At 36.7% G+C, this 16,911-nt stretch overlaps 1 protein-coding gene across 1 annotated transcript; it reads left to right on the top strand.

Annotated features, from left to right (window-relative positions):
• The first annotated feature begins 10,710 nt into the window (after positions 1-10,710).
• Positions 10,711-16,730, top strand: SCC3 (sister-chromatid cohesion protein 3). Its single transcript, XM_079021146.1, has 20 exons — positions 10,711-10,871; positions 11,007-11,190; positions 11,610-11,722; positions 11,866-11,958; positions 12,055-12,218; positions 12,289-12,525; positions 12,611-12,755; positions 12,854-13,032; positions 13,112-13,559; positions 13,685-13,846; positions 13,934-14,134; positions 14,312-14,449; positions 14,532-14,735; positions 14,826-14,970; positions 15,039-15,145; positions 15,247-15,396; positions 15,505-15,764; positions 15,847-15,962; positions 16,060-16,321; positions 16,399-16,730. Exons 1-19 carry the CDS (start codon positions 10,827-10,829, stop codon positions 16,311-16,313), a joined length of 3,345 nt encoding a protein of 1,114 aa, XP_078877272.1. The 5' UTR covers positions 10,711-10,826; the 3' UTR covers positions 16,314-16,321; positions 16,399-16,730.
• Positions 16,731-16,911: the final 181 nt, after the last annotated feature.

Raw genomic sequence — 16,911 nt, forward strand, 5'->3', positions numbered from 1 at the left:
TCAAACACACATTTCTAGGTTAATCTACAAATCAAACAAGTTTAAACTTCAAATTGACTTACAAAAAGGAAATTAAAGTGTTTCCAAGTGTTAATCTACCTCCAAAAGCCCTAAAAATCGCCTTCTCTTTGCCCAAAATCCGACTTGACTCCAACAAAACTGATTGTCTGAATTATATGAGAGTAAAACTACTCTAAAAACCGTCGAGACGTTTACACGGCCCGTGTAAATTAAAGGGTGCCATTTACACGACCGTGTAAACAAGAAAGGTAGACTGCTCTTGTATATGCGTTTACACGGCCCGTGTAAACTATAAGCTATCATTTACACGGCCGTGTAAACTCCTGTGAAGCCAAATTCTTTATTTCTTCATTCTTTCTCTCTTCAATGCTCAAAAACTTTTGAAACTTTGTCTCCAACTCTTTTTAACTTCCTCCATCAAAATCCAACCTTCAAAAATCCCTGAAATATCATAGAAGTGTGTGAATGGAATTGCATCATGAAAAATCCCGAAAAATATGCAAAATGCATGAGTTTAAACCTAAATGCAATACACTTTTATGAACTAAAACTACAAAATGAATGCATGAAATGCACCTAACAAATCTCCCCAAGCTTGAACCTTTCTTGTCCTCAAGAAAGAACAAGAAGATTTAAACTGGAGAAAATAAAATAGAATAAAAGAAAAGAAAATTAAAGTTAAAACTATTTGAAACTTAATGCATGAAATCAAAACAAACATGAAAAGATCCAACCCAATTACCCTGTTTTGTACCATAGTTGAGAATGTACATGTCATGCCTTGAGTCAACTTGGCTTTAGTCTCAAAATATTATATGATAATAGAAATAAGACTTTGGTCACTCCCTAATACAACTCAACATAATCAAAGATCACAACACTTATTCCCTTTCAATATCATCAAGTCAATTCATGGAACAAATTATGGTCTTACTCTCATGAAATTGTATGTGACAAAACATGCTCAATCATCTTTGTTTCATAAAATATAACAATGTCTGATTCCAGCTATTTGTTGGTCAACAACAATCTTTTTCTGAAAAATCTTTTCTAAAAATTCCCTAATATTTATCCAGATTGGTTACAAACTTCAAACCACTTACACCAGTCAAAGTAATTAACATTCAGTCCAATGTCATAAATTCAAATCCAAGTCCAAGGGAATCTTTTGACAGCCAAGTATTTTTCCTAAACACAATATTCAATTAACCTATAAACACAATTGTATACAAACTTCTTAATTATATATATATATATATATATATATATATATATATATATATATATATATATATATATTACAAATAAAGCTCATGGCTTTCTTTGAAATCCGTGTAACGGGCTTCCAACCAACACATCCAAATCAAATGACCTTAGTGTGCTAGATTTAAAGAGATCCCTCGGGTTTACTTGCCCGAACCTCAAAGGCCACATATTAGCTTTATTTGCTATTATTAAGTTCATGACTTTCTATGGAACCCATGTAACGAATTGTCAACTCAATCAGTCCCAAACTATTCAACTTTAGGTGATTAGGTGTAAAACACCCCTCGGAGTTTACTTGTTCGAATCCCAAAGGTCACATATTAACTTAATAATAGCGTTTTTTGTATATTTATTTTTATTTTATTTTATTTTATTTTATGTAACACATATACAAATAACTAGGTTAACACATAACACACATAACACTCTTATTAATTTATTTATTTATTTATTTGGCCAATTTCTTTATATTTTCGTCCTTGACTTTTCTATTGTGGGACATCTCACGGTCTATTACCGTAAGGACTTCTAAGACATTTTTCAAGGGACTAAAGGTTAACATGCAAAGAGCCGTAAGTATAGTTGAAAGCTATGTCCCTAAGCATGGTATATAAAAGGGAATGAGTAGAAATGACTTTTAAGAGCATTGGAAGGCGGGACATTGAGATTTTGCATTCTTTTTATGAAATTTTGAATTTGGCATTTTAAGTTCAATTGAGCATTTACTACTCATAAGACCAGTCATATGTCCCAAAGAATCGACTCATACCTGCTGTTATGCTCCAGTGTTGACAATCTTCTTATTTTCTGCTTTGCACAAGTAGCTTCGGGAGATGTGCTCGTGTGTGATTAACTTGCTTTCAAATTTTCAATAAAAAGAGCAGGTTAAATCTCAAGGCACACAATTCACTTACCATCTCAATTGTTTTGAGAAGATTTGGTTGCTTGGAATTGGATCATTTTTTTAAATCATGCAATGCAAAAATTTAGATGCAAAATGCAAAAGTATAATAAAAAAATAGAGTAGAAAGAATTTTTTTTTGGATTTTTGAATTTTTTTTTTCTAAAAATGACAAAGAAAAATAAAAATGAAAAGAAAAATAATGCAATGCAAAATGTACAAAATTACATGCAACCTACATGTAACGGGATAATGCATGGATGGATGCCCCTCCCCAAGCTTAAAATAAGCATCGTCCTCGATGCTTGGAGAGAGGCATAGCCGTCCTATTGAGGACTGGGCGGTGGATATGGAGGGAACCGTGAAGGATAATCTACAGGATAATAAGGAGGCCATTGGGGTTGGGATGATGATGGTTGTTGCTGCTGTGTGGGGAGCACAAGAACTCTATGGATATCGCTCAGCAGGTGATGAATGTTGCGGTTATGTTGCTCTTGAGCGACCCATCTTTGATCCTGTTCAGCCCACCGTAGCTCTTGTTGGGCCCAACGCTCTTCTTGCAAGTTACGGTAGTCCCGAAATTCAGAAGTGATTTCAGCGACACCCGTATAAATTTCTTTGACTTCCTGTTGTATGTTGGTGTAACGGTGGTTCAAGCGTGCAAACTCGCCCATATAAAGATTGTGTTCAGAAGAAGGAATGGGGCGATATGAGCTAGAGACACCAGCAGAAGGAGGAGAGGGTGGAGGACTATGATCTACTGCAACACCTAAGTTAGATTTGAGTTTCCAAGTGGTTGATGGAATGTCATTGGCTAAATTGAGTATCTTCTTGTTTTTGTTGTCTATGCATATATACTCTTTCCCATCTACTGTCCAATGAACATCCCCAGTAGGAAGGCGGTGGAAAAGATGCATTTTTTCTATAACATCAATTGATAGACGAGTACGGCCCATGACTATATTTGTTGGGTTATTGGGTAGATGGAGGCCAAGATGCTCAGCAATAATAGAAACCATGCCTCCACAATGTAGCTGCCCACCATTGCTCGTAGCACTTCTGAGCATTTTCTGAATCACCCAACACCCAAAATGAGGGACTTCTGCAGGCTTGTTAATCATGCACCACAAGACTTTTAGCTCTTTCTTATTAGCCTTGCTGATCTCTTCTTGAGGGAATAAGAGAGAATCAATGATCCGGTGGGCGACTTTCAAGACCGGATGGATAATGCTAGAAGCTTTGGTTGTGCTTGACTAATACTCATACTCACAAGAGATGCTTCTCCAAAAACTTGCACATTTTTGCTCAAAAGCGACATTTTTTCTGCCCTTTGTTGTGTATACATCCCTTCTTGCTTTGAGAGCGCCAATCATATCACAAAGGATGTCAGCATGAAACTAATGGGTTTGATTGAGCAAACGGAAAGTAAGGAGATGGGTTTGATAGTCAAAGGTGATTGAGGACAAAAGTTCCAACATTGGTGTTTGATAACTAACTGCATGTAGATTCAAAAGACCTTCTCATCCTATGTTTTTTAAGAGCTTGTGGACACCTTTATAGATATGTAAATCCTTGAGGGCTTGGATGTCCACAAACTTTTGAGCACCTATTGTTCTGCTAACAAGATTTGCATACAAGATCTCTTGTCGATTGGTCTAAAAAATAAGACCAAATTCATAAGGGTTGTCCATGGCATGTGGGTCTTGTTCATCATGTGAAGTTCCAATTATATGTCTTTTACCCCGGGAAGCCATTACCCAAATGAATCAACAAAGTATTGCACACAATTTAAGACAATTGAAGCACAAGAACTAGCAAGTTTCACCAAATATCACCCAAAAAGGAATATGGTTCTATCTAAATGCACAAAGTAAGAGTTTGGAACAATTATACCGATTTGTGCTTGAAAATGGTGGTATGGTGATATCCAATGCTTCCCCAAGCTTATCCTACAAGAAATTTCAAGCATTAGGTTGAGATTTTGAAGTTCAAAAATTATAAGGTTTACTCAAAAAACCCCAAAATCGGCCATGAAAAGGGTGGAATAGAGGTGGAAGATAAAGAAGATGAAGAAAAGAGAAGAATCCATACCTTAGAGCTTGATTTTGGATGCAAAATTGAGGAAGATTGAGTATTTTGAAGGGTTATTTCGAAAGGGGCAGTAGGGAGGAAAAGAATCGCGGGTTATGTGAAAAGAATGAGGTAAAAAAATCAAGTTTTGGCCTTAAAATCGTCCAGCTCTGTTTTTACGTTTACACGGCCCGTGTAAACTAAAGGGTAGCATCTACACGGTCGTGTAAACGCTGAATATGATATACCGTGGTTTGGTCGTTTACACGGCCCGTGGAAACTATAGGCATAAGTTTACACTGCCGTGTAAACCTCTGAGAAGGCCAAAAAATTTGAATTTTTCACTTTTTCAAATTGCACCTGCTAAACCTCTACTGCCTGAAAAATGATTTTTAACCCTCTTTTAGCATGAAAAACAACTTGGAAGTTTGAAAACAAAGAAAATACAATGAAAATATAAGAAATGACAAAAATACCCCCAATTTGCCTCCCGGTTAGCCGCCCCTTTTTTAATGTCGTTGGCTTGACTTGGACCCCAACTATTTGTCAATCTTGATACTTTAGATCCATTACTTCCTCCACCTCTTCATTCTCGACTTAAAATGTTTTATAATAAGGCTTCAAACGTTGACCATTTACCTTAAAAATATTCCCGGTTTTCTCACTTGTGATTTCTATTGCACCATGCTCAAAAACATTAGTGACAATAAATGGCCCCACCCAACAAGACCTTAATTTACCAGGAATCAATTTAAAACGTGAATGGTAAAGTAGTACCTTTTGACCTTTGTGAAATACCTTGCGTGTAATCATCTTGTCATGGAATGCTTTGGTCTTTTTCTTATAAAGAACCTCATTCTCATATGCTTCATTGCGGATTTCCTCGTGTTCTTGTATGTCCAGCTTCCTCTTCTTGCTCGATTCACTTAAATCCATGTTGAACTGCTTGATCGCCCAATAGGCCCTATGTTCCAACTCAACGGGTAATCGACACGGCTTTCCAAAAACAATATGGTATGGAGACATTCCAATTGGAGTTTTATAGGCGGTGTTGTATGCCCATAAAGCATCACCAAGGCGTGTACTCCAATCTTTCCTTGTTGTATTCACGGTTTTCTCCAAAATGCCCTTGATTTGTCGATTGATCACCTCAGCTTGTCCATTTGTTTGTGGGTGGTATGTTGTGGAAACTTTATGAGTGACACCATATTTCTTCAAAACACTCCCGAACATACGATTGCAAAGATGTGTACCGCGATCACTGATCAAGGCCTTTGGAATTCCAAATCTGGAAAAAATGTTAGCCTTCAAGAAATCTATCACAACTTTTGAATCGTTAGTACGGTTAGCCTTTGCTTCCACCCACTTGGAAACATAGTCCATAGTCAAAAGAATATAAATAAAACCCGAAGAGGATGGAAAAGGTCCCATGAAATCAATGCCCCAAACATCGAAAATTTCACAAACTAAAATGGGATTTAGGGGCATTTGAGTCATGAAGTTCGTTTTGAATGTCTAAAATGATTTTCCAGGTGAATGTTTACCCGAGCTGATAAGGGATTTAGATGCAACGTGAAATTCTTGGGTGAACCATCATTATACTCATGGGAGCAGTGGTTTGGGGATAAGTTGTCAGGAAGTTAAGTGTATATTTAAGGTTTTTGGGCATAACTTTCGGATTTGAGATTTGTGGAAACTCACGATCGGGATGTTTTGAGTATTCTTTTGGCATGAATTGGTGGTATTATTGGTCTGGGAACTAGGGGTAGTTATGATGAATGGATGATCACCAGTCTCAGGGTATGGTTACTGAAGCTTAACTAATGAGTTCCTGGTTTTCGAGAAGTGTATTGATGAAGTTGGTTTGTGGTTGCAGTTTTGGGAGTTTCCAATTTGATCGGCTTTCACTGGAAGTTGGGTCTTACATGTTAGCTGTAAGGAATGTCTTTATCAAGTTGCATATTTCTTGCTGAGGATGAAATCAACATCGATATCGGAAGGTAGTTAGTTGTTTATGGTGTCATCCGGAGTTTCAGAAATCATGGTGTTCTCAACCTTTTGGGTATCTCAAAGGTTTGTGATTCTTAATCTTTTGGTGGTGTTTTGGTGGCTTGAAGAATAAGGTATCACCTTTTGAGCACATATCTAGTTTGGAAGCTTCATTTGCATCTTCTAGCAACATCTTTGGACCTTTATAAGTAACCAAGATTCACGATTTATGATTCCTTATTGCTATATGTAGGGTTTTATGCATGATTATCCATGGTTAGACGAGTTAGAGTGTTGGGACTCCATAAATCTAACAACTTTATGGGTCCTTAGAGTCCCTTGGTGATTATATGCGGTGGACCTGAAGTTTGGTGATGTCTAAGCTCATGCTTGAGGTTTTGACCTCCTTTTCCTCATATAAGCCCTAATTTAAGCTCAAATGTTGCATTGGACATGCAATACCTTAAAAGCATCGATTTTTATGGTTTTTGGGGGTGTCAGGAAGCCTTATGGGGGAGGTAGAGTAGTGACTTAATGGATTAAGGGGTTTTATTCATCAAAATGTCATTCAGACAGTTCTTACGATGTGAGACTATGCATGTCACCTCGTGAGGATTGAATGATTGCAACTATTTTGTATTTTAGTGGCTCACGACGTGACCAATAGATTGTCATGTCGTGAGGGGCAGTTGACCATTGACTTTTTGTTGACTGTTGACTTTTTGACCAGTTTGACTTCGGGTCAAGCTTGAAGGATTTGGGTTGTTGATTAAGATTCTTCCATGTTTTGGTGCTAGATGGCTCGTGGGAGCAAGCAATGCAAAAAGGAAAGCGTGGTGTAGTGTTTATGGGTTTTTCGTTTCAGGTGAGTTTTCCTCACCGTACCTGTGGGTCAATGGTGTCAATGCCAACCCACTAGTGCTGCTTATCATTTAGTATAGGGATGATCTAGGGGTTGTATGTAGCCACATAGGATATACTGAGGACTCTTGATCTAGACTTTATTGCATGTTCCTTGTTTGGTTGTGGCTCTAGAGTATGATCATTTGTCTGGGTGTCTACCTCACCTCTAGTTACATATGGCTATGCATTACTTGGAAATTTGGTTATGTGTCCATATGTATAGGATGTTGTTGTGATGTAGTGAGTTGTTATATATATATATATATATATATATATCCTTATGTGTTAGGATGTAATAGTAGTGGTATGTTGGTTAGAGTACCAGTAGGTTGGTTATCGTCTAGTGGAATGCCTCGAGGGTTGTATGTAGTCATGTAGGATAGCACGGGAACTGTTGATCTAGTATTTCTTGCATGTTCCTTGGTTGGTTGTGGCTCTAAAGTAAGATCATCTGTTTAGGTGGCTATCTCACCTCTGGTTCCTTATGGTTATGCATTTTATGGAGAGTTGTCGGTAGCAGAGCAGTGTGTTGTAAGGGCTCTAGTAGGCGGTAGTGACCTGTATGATTGGTAGTTATCTGTATTTATGCGCATACTTGATCTCTTGTTTGTTTATACATCAACATATTTTGGTGGTTGAGGTTGAGGCAGTCCTGCTGTGTGTTGTAGGCCAAGAGACCAAGTGCGGGCCAGCTGTAAGCCGTAGGCACAAATACTCAGGAAGAACGATTGAGTTGAGGCGGTAGGCCAACATACCCTGAGTAATCTAGTCCGATGACTGTGGACCCCTTATATATATATGCTTGTATATGTTCTGTTATGTGCGGTATTTTAGAGAAACTCACTAAGTTTTGAGCTTACCCAATTGTTTATGTTTTCAGGTTCTATTGGTGATTGTGGGAAGGCGAAGACGTGACTGGACACACTCATTAACATCATTGAGGATTCTGCGTTTATTATGTTAATCTGATTTTCGACAAATATAATTTGGAATAAATGGTTTTCTTAAATGGTTTTATAATTGTGAAGTTTTACCTTAATAAAAATGAAAATTTTTGTTGTGAAAATGGGGATTTACAACACACACACACACACACACACACACACACATATATATATATATATATATATATATATATATATATATATATATATATATATATATATATATATAAAGGGGAAGAACAAAGTTCGAAGCGAACCAAGAATTCATATGAGACAAACGACATCCCGGTACATACATAACATGGTCTCGATGCAAGTCATATCATCACATGATCAATGAAAATGTACTACTACTCATACAGGAGAAAAGATATCTCTGTACATACATAGTATGGTTTCGACACACGTCATACCATCACGTGATCAATGAATATCCCGGTACATACGTAACATGGTCTCACAAGTCATATCATCGCATGATCATTGAAAATGTACTACTACTCGTACATGAAAAATGACATCCTGGTACATACATAACATGGTCTCGCCGTAGGTCATGCCATCACATGATCAATGAAAATGTATCACTACTCATACGTGACAAATGACATCCCAATACATACAGAGCATGGTCTAGACTCAATTCATACTATCACACGATAAATGAAAATGTACTACTACTCATACGGGACAAATGACATCCCGATACGTACGTAGCATGGTCTCGAGCAAGTCATATTATCACATGATCAATGAAAACATACTACTACTCATACGAGACAAAAAACATCTCGATACATACATAACATGGTCTCGACGCAAGTTATACCATCACATGATTAATGAAAATGTATTACTACTAATACGTGACAAACAACATCCCGATACATACATAACATGGTCTCGACGCAAGTCATACCTTGACATGATTAATGAAAATGCACTATTACTCCTTGATATGAGTGTAGCATGGTTCCAATCCATGTCACACCATTGCAAAACCAGTAAAACTCAAATTACGTATACACCTACGAGCACTCATGTTAGCAAAAATAACCAAAATCATGGATGCTACACAAGGCAATCATTATAGTTAACAAAAAACAAAATGAGTGAACCTAAATAGTAATTTGGTTACACCAGCAAGCAGTTACGGCATAACTGTTTGCAATTTACAAAAAAAAAAAAAACATAACTAACTCGCGAAACGGGATCTATAAAGATTTGGCAGCAAGCTCAGCATGGAGAACTTCATTTTATAGAAGACACACTTCATAGTAGGCCTCTAGTAGCGACCTTTGATTCTCCAATACCACAACCTTATCCAATACAACACAGTACCGATAAGACAACTTGATATACTTACCCCTAACCTTAAGAAGCATTTCCTTACTAACCAAATTAGAGACGATCCTTTACCAAAAAGCCTTGGGTATTGCCGATCTTCTTCCCTTAGACATTCACTCCGTCAGTTTGTGTTATTTATGAAGATATCAACTAACTCTGATATTCTTCCCTTAGACCTTCATGTCATCGTTTTGGTCATTCTTTCAAAAATCCTTTCAGAAATGTTCCCTAAGCTCACCTTAAACTCACTTTAGCTCAAAAATGGTCATTCAACATCTTAACTTGTACACAATTGATCCTATATGTTCATTTGGTTAAATCCTCGGGTTAAATACAAGTTTCCCAACTTAATACTTTTGGTCCATAAACTTTAAAAGTTTTCATTCGACGCCCAACCACTATTGAAATCTATTTATGATTTATCAACAATGTTGATTATAGTTATTAATCGAAATCATTTACCTTTATTTATTTCACTCCAATTTATTTTATTTTAAATTAAATAAACTTTTTGTTTATACTTATTACCAAAATGCTCAAAACTTCTAGCCCTAAAAACATGATATTACACATATTTCAAATTTTGTGCAAGAAGAAGAAAGTAAACCACAACCGCATAAATCTTACTCAAATTGGAGACGATCCTCTACCAAAAAGCCTTGGGTGTTGCCGATTTTTTTCCCTTAGACTTTCACTTCATCGTTTGAGTCATTTATGAAGATATCAACCGTTATTATCTTTTTAATGACCCAAAACACACATAGATAATCTGATTATGATTGTGTATAGTTGACCAAAGGCCACATAATCTATACAACTGGGAAGCTGGTTTGATAATGTATATATTGACTTTATTAACATGGAATTTTTTGAATTTGTTTTGTATATGAGGACCAAAATTAACTTTGATGACCTTTTAAAACCAAAAATTTTAGTTTATAGGGTTTTGATGCAAAAAAAAAAAAAAAAAAAAAAAAAAAAAAAAAAAAAAAACTCTTTAGAGTGCATCATGATCAGGTTTTGGAAATCCGGATTGGGCTTTTTCCCATAAACCGGATCATTAGAAGGATCCGAATCCGAACCAAGATTGGCCAATCTGGTTATGAATCTGGATGCGGGTTGAGAAATACGAATCACATTATTTTATTCGTATACGATAGACGGATAGTAGTAAAAAGTTATTTACGAAATTACTGGAAAAGAGTGGGAAATGATCCGGTGAAAGCCGTCTTCCAAAAGACAGGATGCACTCGTTGTACGGTGCAAGTAACCGTGTAGGTATATAAACACCACCATCTCCGGAGCCCCAAATAATTTGCTTCATTTCCTGGCGGGAAATTCCCAAATCTCACACACTACACACACACACTCAAGATCACAACGCCATGGAAGACGAACCAGATGTTCCTGAACCACTCGTTCGCCGCTCGGTTAGTCTTGAAATATGTTCGCAAGTTATTTTTTATTGTGAAATGATTTGATAGCTAGGGTTTTAAAATTTCTTATTCGCCTGTTTGTGTAATTGTGTGGGTATGAAATTAATTGATGTGCTTATGTGTTAACAGAAAAGGAATAGGGTTCAGACGAGGACTTTCGATGGGTTAGTAAGTGATATTAGAGACATTGTCGAGTCTGAGGAGGAGTCTGCAGATGAATTCGTCGAACCTCGTCGGAAACCTACCCGAACTCGAACTGTGGAAGCAGCTCCTTCTACTACGGCATCGAAAGCTTTTGATCAAAATTTAATCGGTGAGTTTAGTGAAGTTAATATCGTTCTTAAATTGGAGTTGGGTGTTATAAAATCATTTATTGTAATGCTCAATTCATCATTCAATTTACAATAAAAAAGAACATATGAGGTAAACCATGTGGATAATACCAGTAGACGATGTAGGAAAGAAGAAGAGGGATGGGTTGGGGAGTTTCCTACTTCAAGCCTTAAAGTTATAGTGGTCAAACTAAATTGATTTGAGTTTATAAGGTAGTTACGCTTCATCAAGACATGGATTGTTATTGGCTAGTTCAATGCTGTATCATAGCCTATACTGCCTAAACTATCTTTGTCTGCTGTTCCATGCGAAAGTTTAATGTCAAGATTGTTTTTTTTTACACTGCATAAACTATCATTTTAACATGCTTTCATTTTGTTTATCCTTTCTCTTCATTAGAGGTCGTTAAAAGCAATGGGAAATTCATTCCACAAGTGGTTAAATCATGGGTCGAGCGATATGAGAAGGATCCGAAGCCTGCAATGGTTGAACTCTTAACAATGCTGTTTGAGGTAAATCCGTAAATATGCATTTGGTTTTCTCCAATCTCAAACATAGTTACTTATGTTGCTCCCATATCCCAGTAGCCCGAAGAAATGTCACACTTCATTTTAGTGACTTGAATGTTTACCTGATTAAACCTGAAAATGTACAGGCTTGTGGAGCTACATATCACATCCAAGGAGAATTCTTGGACGAAACTAATGTTGATGATGTTGTAGTTGCTCTTGTAAATCTGGCTGCACAAGTATCCTTTTGTTATAGTTAATTTCCATGTTCTTTTAAGCTTTACCAACATATCACATCCATTCCTATGTTTTCTCCTTAGCATGATGAAATTTAGGGCAGAGTTGAAGACTATCAAAATTCAAAAAAGAAGGAATTCAGAAGTTTTAAGGAGAACCTTGTCTCATTCTGGGATAATCTGGTATCAGAGTGCCAAAATGGACCATTGTTTGATCAAGTCTTGTTTGACAAGTGCATGGACTATGTTATTGCTTTGTCATGGTTGGTATTCCTACTCTTTGTTCTATAGCTTTCAAAATACATATCTTTCTCAGTATACACACTTTTTCAGTACTCCTCCGAGAGTTTATCGCCATGTTGCTTCCATGGTGGGGCTCCAGATGGTGACCTCCTTCATAGGGGCTGCCAAGATACTTGCTGCCCATCGCCAGACTACCCAAAGGCAATTAACTGCTGAGAAGAAGAAAAACTCTGAGGGGCCTCATATTGACTCACTTAATAAGAGGCTTTCAGAGATGCATGAAAAGATAACAATGATAGAGGAGATGATGCGCAAAATATTTACAGGGTACTCACTATTTGCTTTCTTTCTTGTTGCTTCATGTTTACCATAGTTTCTTCAGTTCAATAACAGCTTCCTGATTGTTTTGAAGGTTGTTTGTGCATCGTTATCGAGACATTGATCCTGAAATCCGCATGTCGTGCATACAATCGCTTGGAACATGGATCATCTCATACCCATCACTGTTCTTGCAGGATTTGTACTTGAAGTATCTTGGATGGACACTGAACGACAAAGTAAGTTGCTCTTGTGGTTCTTATCTTTTTATAAATTATGTTCCTGCTAACCCTACCAAAGGATCAATTATTAATTTTCTTTATCTATATATCTGAAGAATGCTGGTGTTAGGAAAGCTTCAGTCCTTGCATTGCAAAATCTGTATGATGTGGATGACAATGTGCCATCTCTTGGATTGTTTACTGAGCGATTTTATAAAAGGATGCTGGATCTTGCTGATGATCTTGATCTGTCTGTTGCAGTGTGTGCCATCAGTCTTGTAAAACAACTATTGAGGTATCTATCGGAATACCTTTTTTGATTATTTGTATTCAGTTTAATGTGAATAATTTACATTATCTGTGGCTCATTGCAGGCATCAGTTGGTTCCGGATGACGATTTAGGGTCATTATATGATTTATTAATCGATGATCCTCCCGAAATCAGGCATGCCATTGGGGCGCTTGTGTATGATCATGTTGTTGCCCAGAAGTTCAACAACTCACAGTCCCGTTCATCAGGGGATGAAGGCGATTCATCACATGTTCATCTTCTCAGGATGCTGCAAATACTAAGAGAGTTTTCAGCAGATCAAATGCTAAGTACCTATGTGATTGATGACATTTGGGAGTTCATGGATGCCATGAAGGACTGGAAGCGTATAATCTCTATGCTGTTGGATGAGAATCCCTCAATTGAGCTTACAGATGATGATGCAACAAACTTGACACGATTGTTCTGTGTGTCTGTCAAGAAGGCTGTTGGAGAGAGGATTGTTCCTGTTATCGACCATAGGAAACAGTCCTACACTAAAGCTCAGAGGGTAAGCAAGTCGCCTTATTTCATTGTTTGATACTTTGATATATGAATCTTGCCATAATATATATATATATATATATATATATATATATATATATATATATATATATATTTTTGCTTGAAATATAGGAAATGATTGACAGCAATAGGAAGGATATAACCGTTGCTATGATGAAGAATTACGCACCACTTATGCGCAAATATATGACTGACAAAATGAAAGTCCCTTCACTTGTTGAAATTATTGTTCACATGAATCTTGAACTTTACTCACTGAAGAGACAGGAACAGGTAGGCAGGTCACAGTTTCCCTTTTTGTTCATTATATATCTTTGTAAAGTCTTACTTAAAGGAGTTGTTTTTATTTTTTTATTCCAGGGTTTTAAAACGGTTCTTGACCTGATAATAGAGACATTCTTTAAACATGGTGACAAAGATGCTCTCAGATCTTGTGTTAAATCTATCAACTTCTGCACAACTGGAAGCCGGGGTGAGCTACAAGATTTTGCTCAAAATAAACTGAAGAAGCTTGAGGAGGAGCTTATTGTTAAACTTAAAGCTGCAATAAAAGAAGTAGCGGTATGATTGTATTACAGTTTAATATCACTAGGATTCCCCTTGCATTCCTTGATTGGCCAAGTTATAGACCTAATGACTAAATAGTCCCCCTACTTATTCATCCGACAATCCTTGTTTTTTGGTATAATGTAATCCTAATTCCTAAATGTGAAACTAAGATATTTATTTTGTTTGTAGGATGGTGATGATGAGTACTCACTTCTTGTAAACATGAAGAGATTATACGAGCTGCAATTGTTAAGGCCTGTACCAATTGAAAGTCTGTATGATGATATCGCTATGGTTCTAAAAAATTTCCGCCACATAGATGATGAGGTTTGAATCCAAATCTTTTTTAAATTTTTTGGACATATTTTCAATGCTTTTTTTTACATATTTGAATAAATGTATTATGTAGGTTGTCAGCTTTCTGCTTCTCAACATGTATATACATGTTGCCTGGTGTTTGTGCTCGATTATGAACAGCAAAGTTGTCTCTGAGGAATCATTGTCTTCTCTGGTATCCAAACGGAACATTCTATTTAATGAGCTTGATTACTTTTTGCAAAACCCACCTGAAGCTCAAGGAAAGGGAACTTCTAGAAACCTCATTGCTAGTAGGGTGAGCATATATAGCATTTTTTTTTTTTTTTTTATTGAATTTTGAACCAAATTTGATATTTTCTAAACTCTCCCATTTATTTTTTCCAAGGTCTGTACAATACTTGCAGAATCGTGGTGTTTGTTCAGAAAGCCGCTCTTTGAAGCAACACATCTGGAAAGTTTAGGATACTGTCCTGACATCTCTACCATTAGAAGATTCTGGAAGCTTTGTGAGCAGCAGTTTGATGTTTCAGGTAACATAACTTTCTCAAAAAATTTTTTTGTTAATAAGTGATTGAACACTTGTTTTTCTTGTATGCAGATGAGACGGAAGATGAAGAAGCTAACAAAGAGTATGTGGAAGAGACGAATCGAGATTCTATTATGATTGCAGCTTCCAAGCTAGTTGCAACCGAAGCTGTTCCCAAGGTTTTTTGTTTTTTTTTTTATTTTTTAATCATTCAAGTTTCTTGTTTGTTTATTTATGGGAAAAAAGTGTAGTGTGATTTATATATATATTTAAAATGCAGGAGTATTTGCAGGAGCATCTTGCCCCGGATATCATTTCTCATTATGTAATGCATGGGCCAGGTGTGGCTGAAGTAGTAAAAAGTCTGATTATTTCTCTTAGAAAAAAGAACGAAGATGTGTCTGATATATTTCTCGGGGCACTCAAACAGGTAAATATTTATTGTTTTTTTTTTTTTTTTTTTTTCTAAAAAAAAGAAAGTATACTTGATGATCCTAGTAAATACTAGTGTTATTATTTGATTTTATTTGGGATATAGGCATATGGGAGGTATCTGAGTACGGCCGACAATGAGTCATTGTCTGCCCAGAGGTTCAAAGAATGTAAAGATCTGTCTGCTCGGCTTTCTGGTTTCTTTGTTGGTGCAGCCGCACGCATGAAATACAGAGGGGTCATATTAAAAATCATGCACAATGGAATCAATCTTGCCTTCATGGATCGTCCATGGCGTTTTCCTTTTTTAATGGCTGCTATTATAAATTTCGCATCCAGGCTTGCTAAGTCTGATAATCTTGCCATGTAAGCTTTACGTTTTTGTAATGCAAGTCAGTTATAAGAAAATAAATACTCCACTATACTAATCATACAACAATTGACACAGTATAAAGGATCTTGAGGATCGAACAAGAGGTGAAAACATGGATCAAGATCCAAGTGGGTGGGCCCCATTCAAGGCATTTATGGCCAGCCTACATGAGAAATGTTTGAGAAATGAAGGTTGGTCGGTTATGTTATGTTATGGCATGCTACGTGTGTTGTGTGGTTATTAATTAAGTGATGATGATGATTGGTTTGGTTTGGTTTGGTTTGTCAGATGAAAAAGAGGTGAGTACTGTTAAACGTGGGCGGGGGAGGCCACGTAAGAAACCACCATTGATGGAGGGGAAGAAACTGTTTGCTGACAACACCTCAAGTGAAGACGAGGATTCCATAGATGAAGAAGAAAATCAAATGGATGAAGATGACGAGGTGCCTATGATACATTCCATCAGAGCATCTGCTAAACTCAGGGCACTTAGACTTGCAAACAAAGGACACGATCTGCCTGCTTCTGCATCAAAGACGTAAAGTAAAAGGTAACACAAATGATTTTTTATTTTATTTTCCTACTTCTGTTGTTAATTTGTGTGATTGTTGCTGTATTTTTTTGCAGTTACCTACTACCTTTAACCAGGGAGAGGAAGCATCAAGTGGAGGGGCTTAATGTCGTTTATTAGGTGTAGACGATAGGGAATATGTAGATTGTTGTTTTATCATCCTCATGTGTGTGTGTGTGTAATTTTATGCACAAAGCATGTGTTTACAGAGAAGGGAAGGCAAGGGGAGGGGTTACTTAGTTTTGTATGTTTTCATTTCTGCAGTAGATGCTTATTTTGTTCAGGTCAGTCAGCCTTGTAACATTTGATATCTTTAAAACGTATCTCGTTGGTGCTGAAACACATATGTATGTAGTAGTTTCAACATTTAATTAGTTATTTCATCAAATCATTACACAATATATATAATCAAAATTCAATCGTGCTATGAGAACACACTTATCCTATGATGTTCTGCAACAGTGCAACGTGATCATTTTGGGGCAAATATAAGATAGTTATTCTTTTATTCCAAACAAAGCAACCTACTTGTTCATAAATCACATTTGGGTGAAACTGTAACTAGTCTG

The sequence above is a fragment of the Lactuca serriola genome, chromosome 9 (assembly GCF_051521515.1).
Source record: "Lactuca serriola cultivar US96UC23 chromosome 9, Lser_US96UC23_V15, whole genome shotgun sequence".
Classification (NCBI taxonomy): domain Eukaryota; kingdom Viridiplantae; phylum Streptophyta; class Magnoliopsida; order Asterales; family Asteraceae; genus Lactuca; species Lactuca serriola.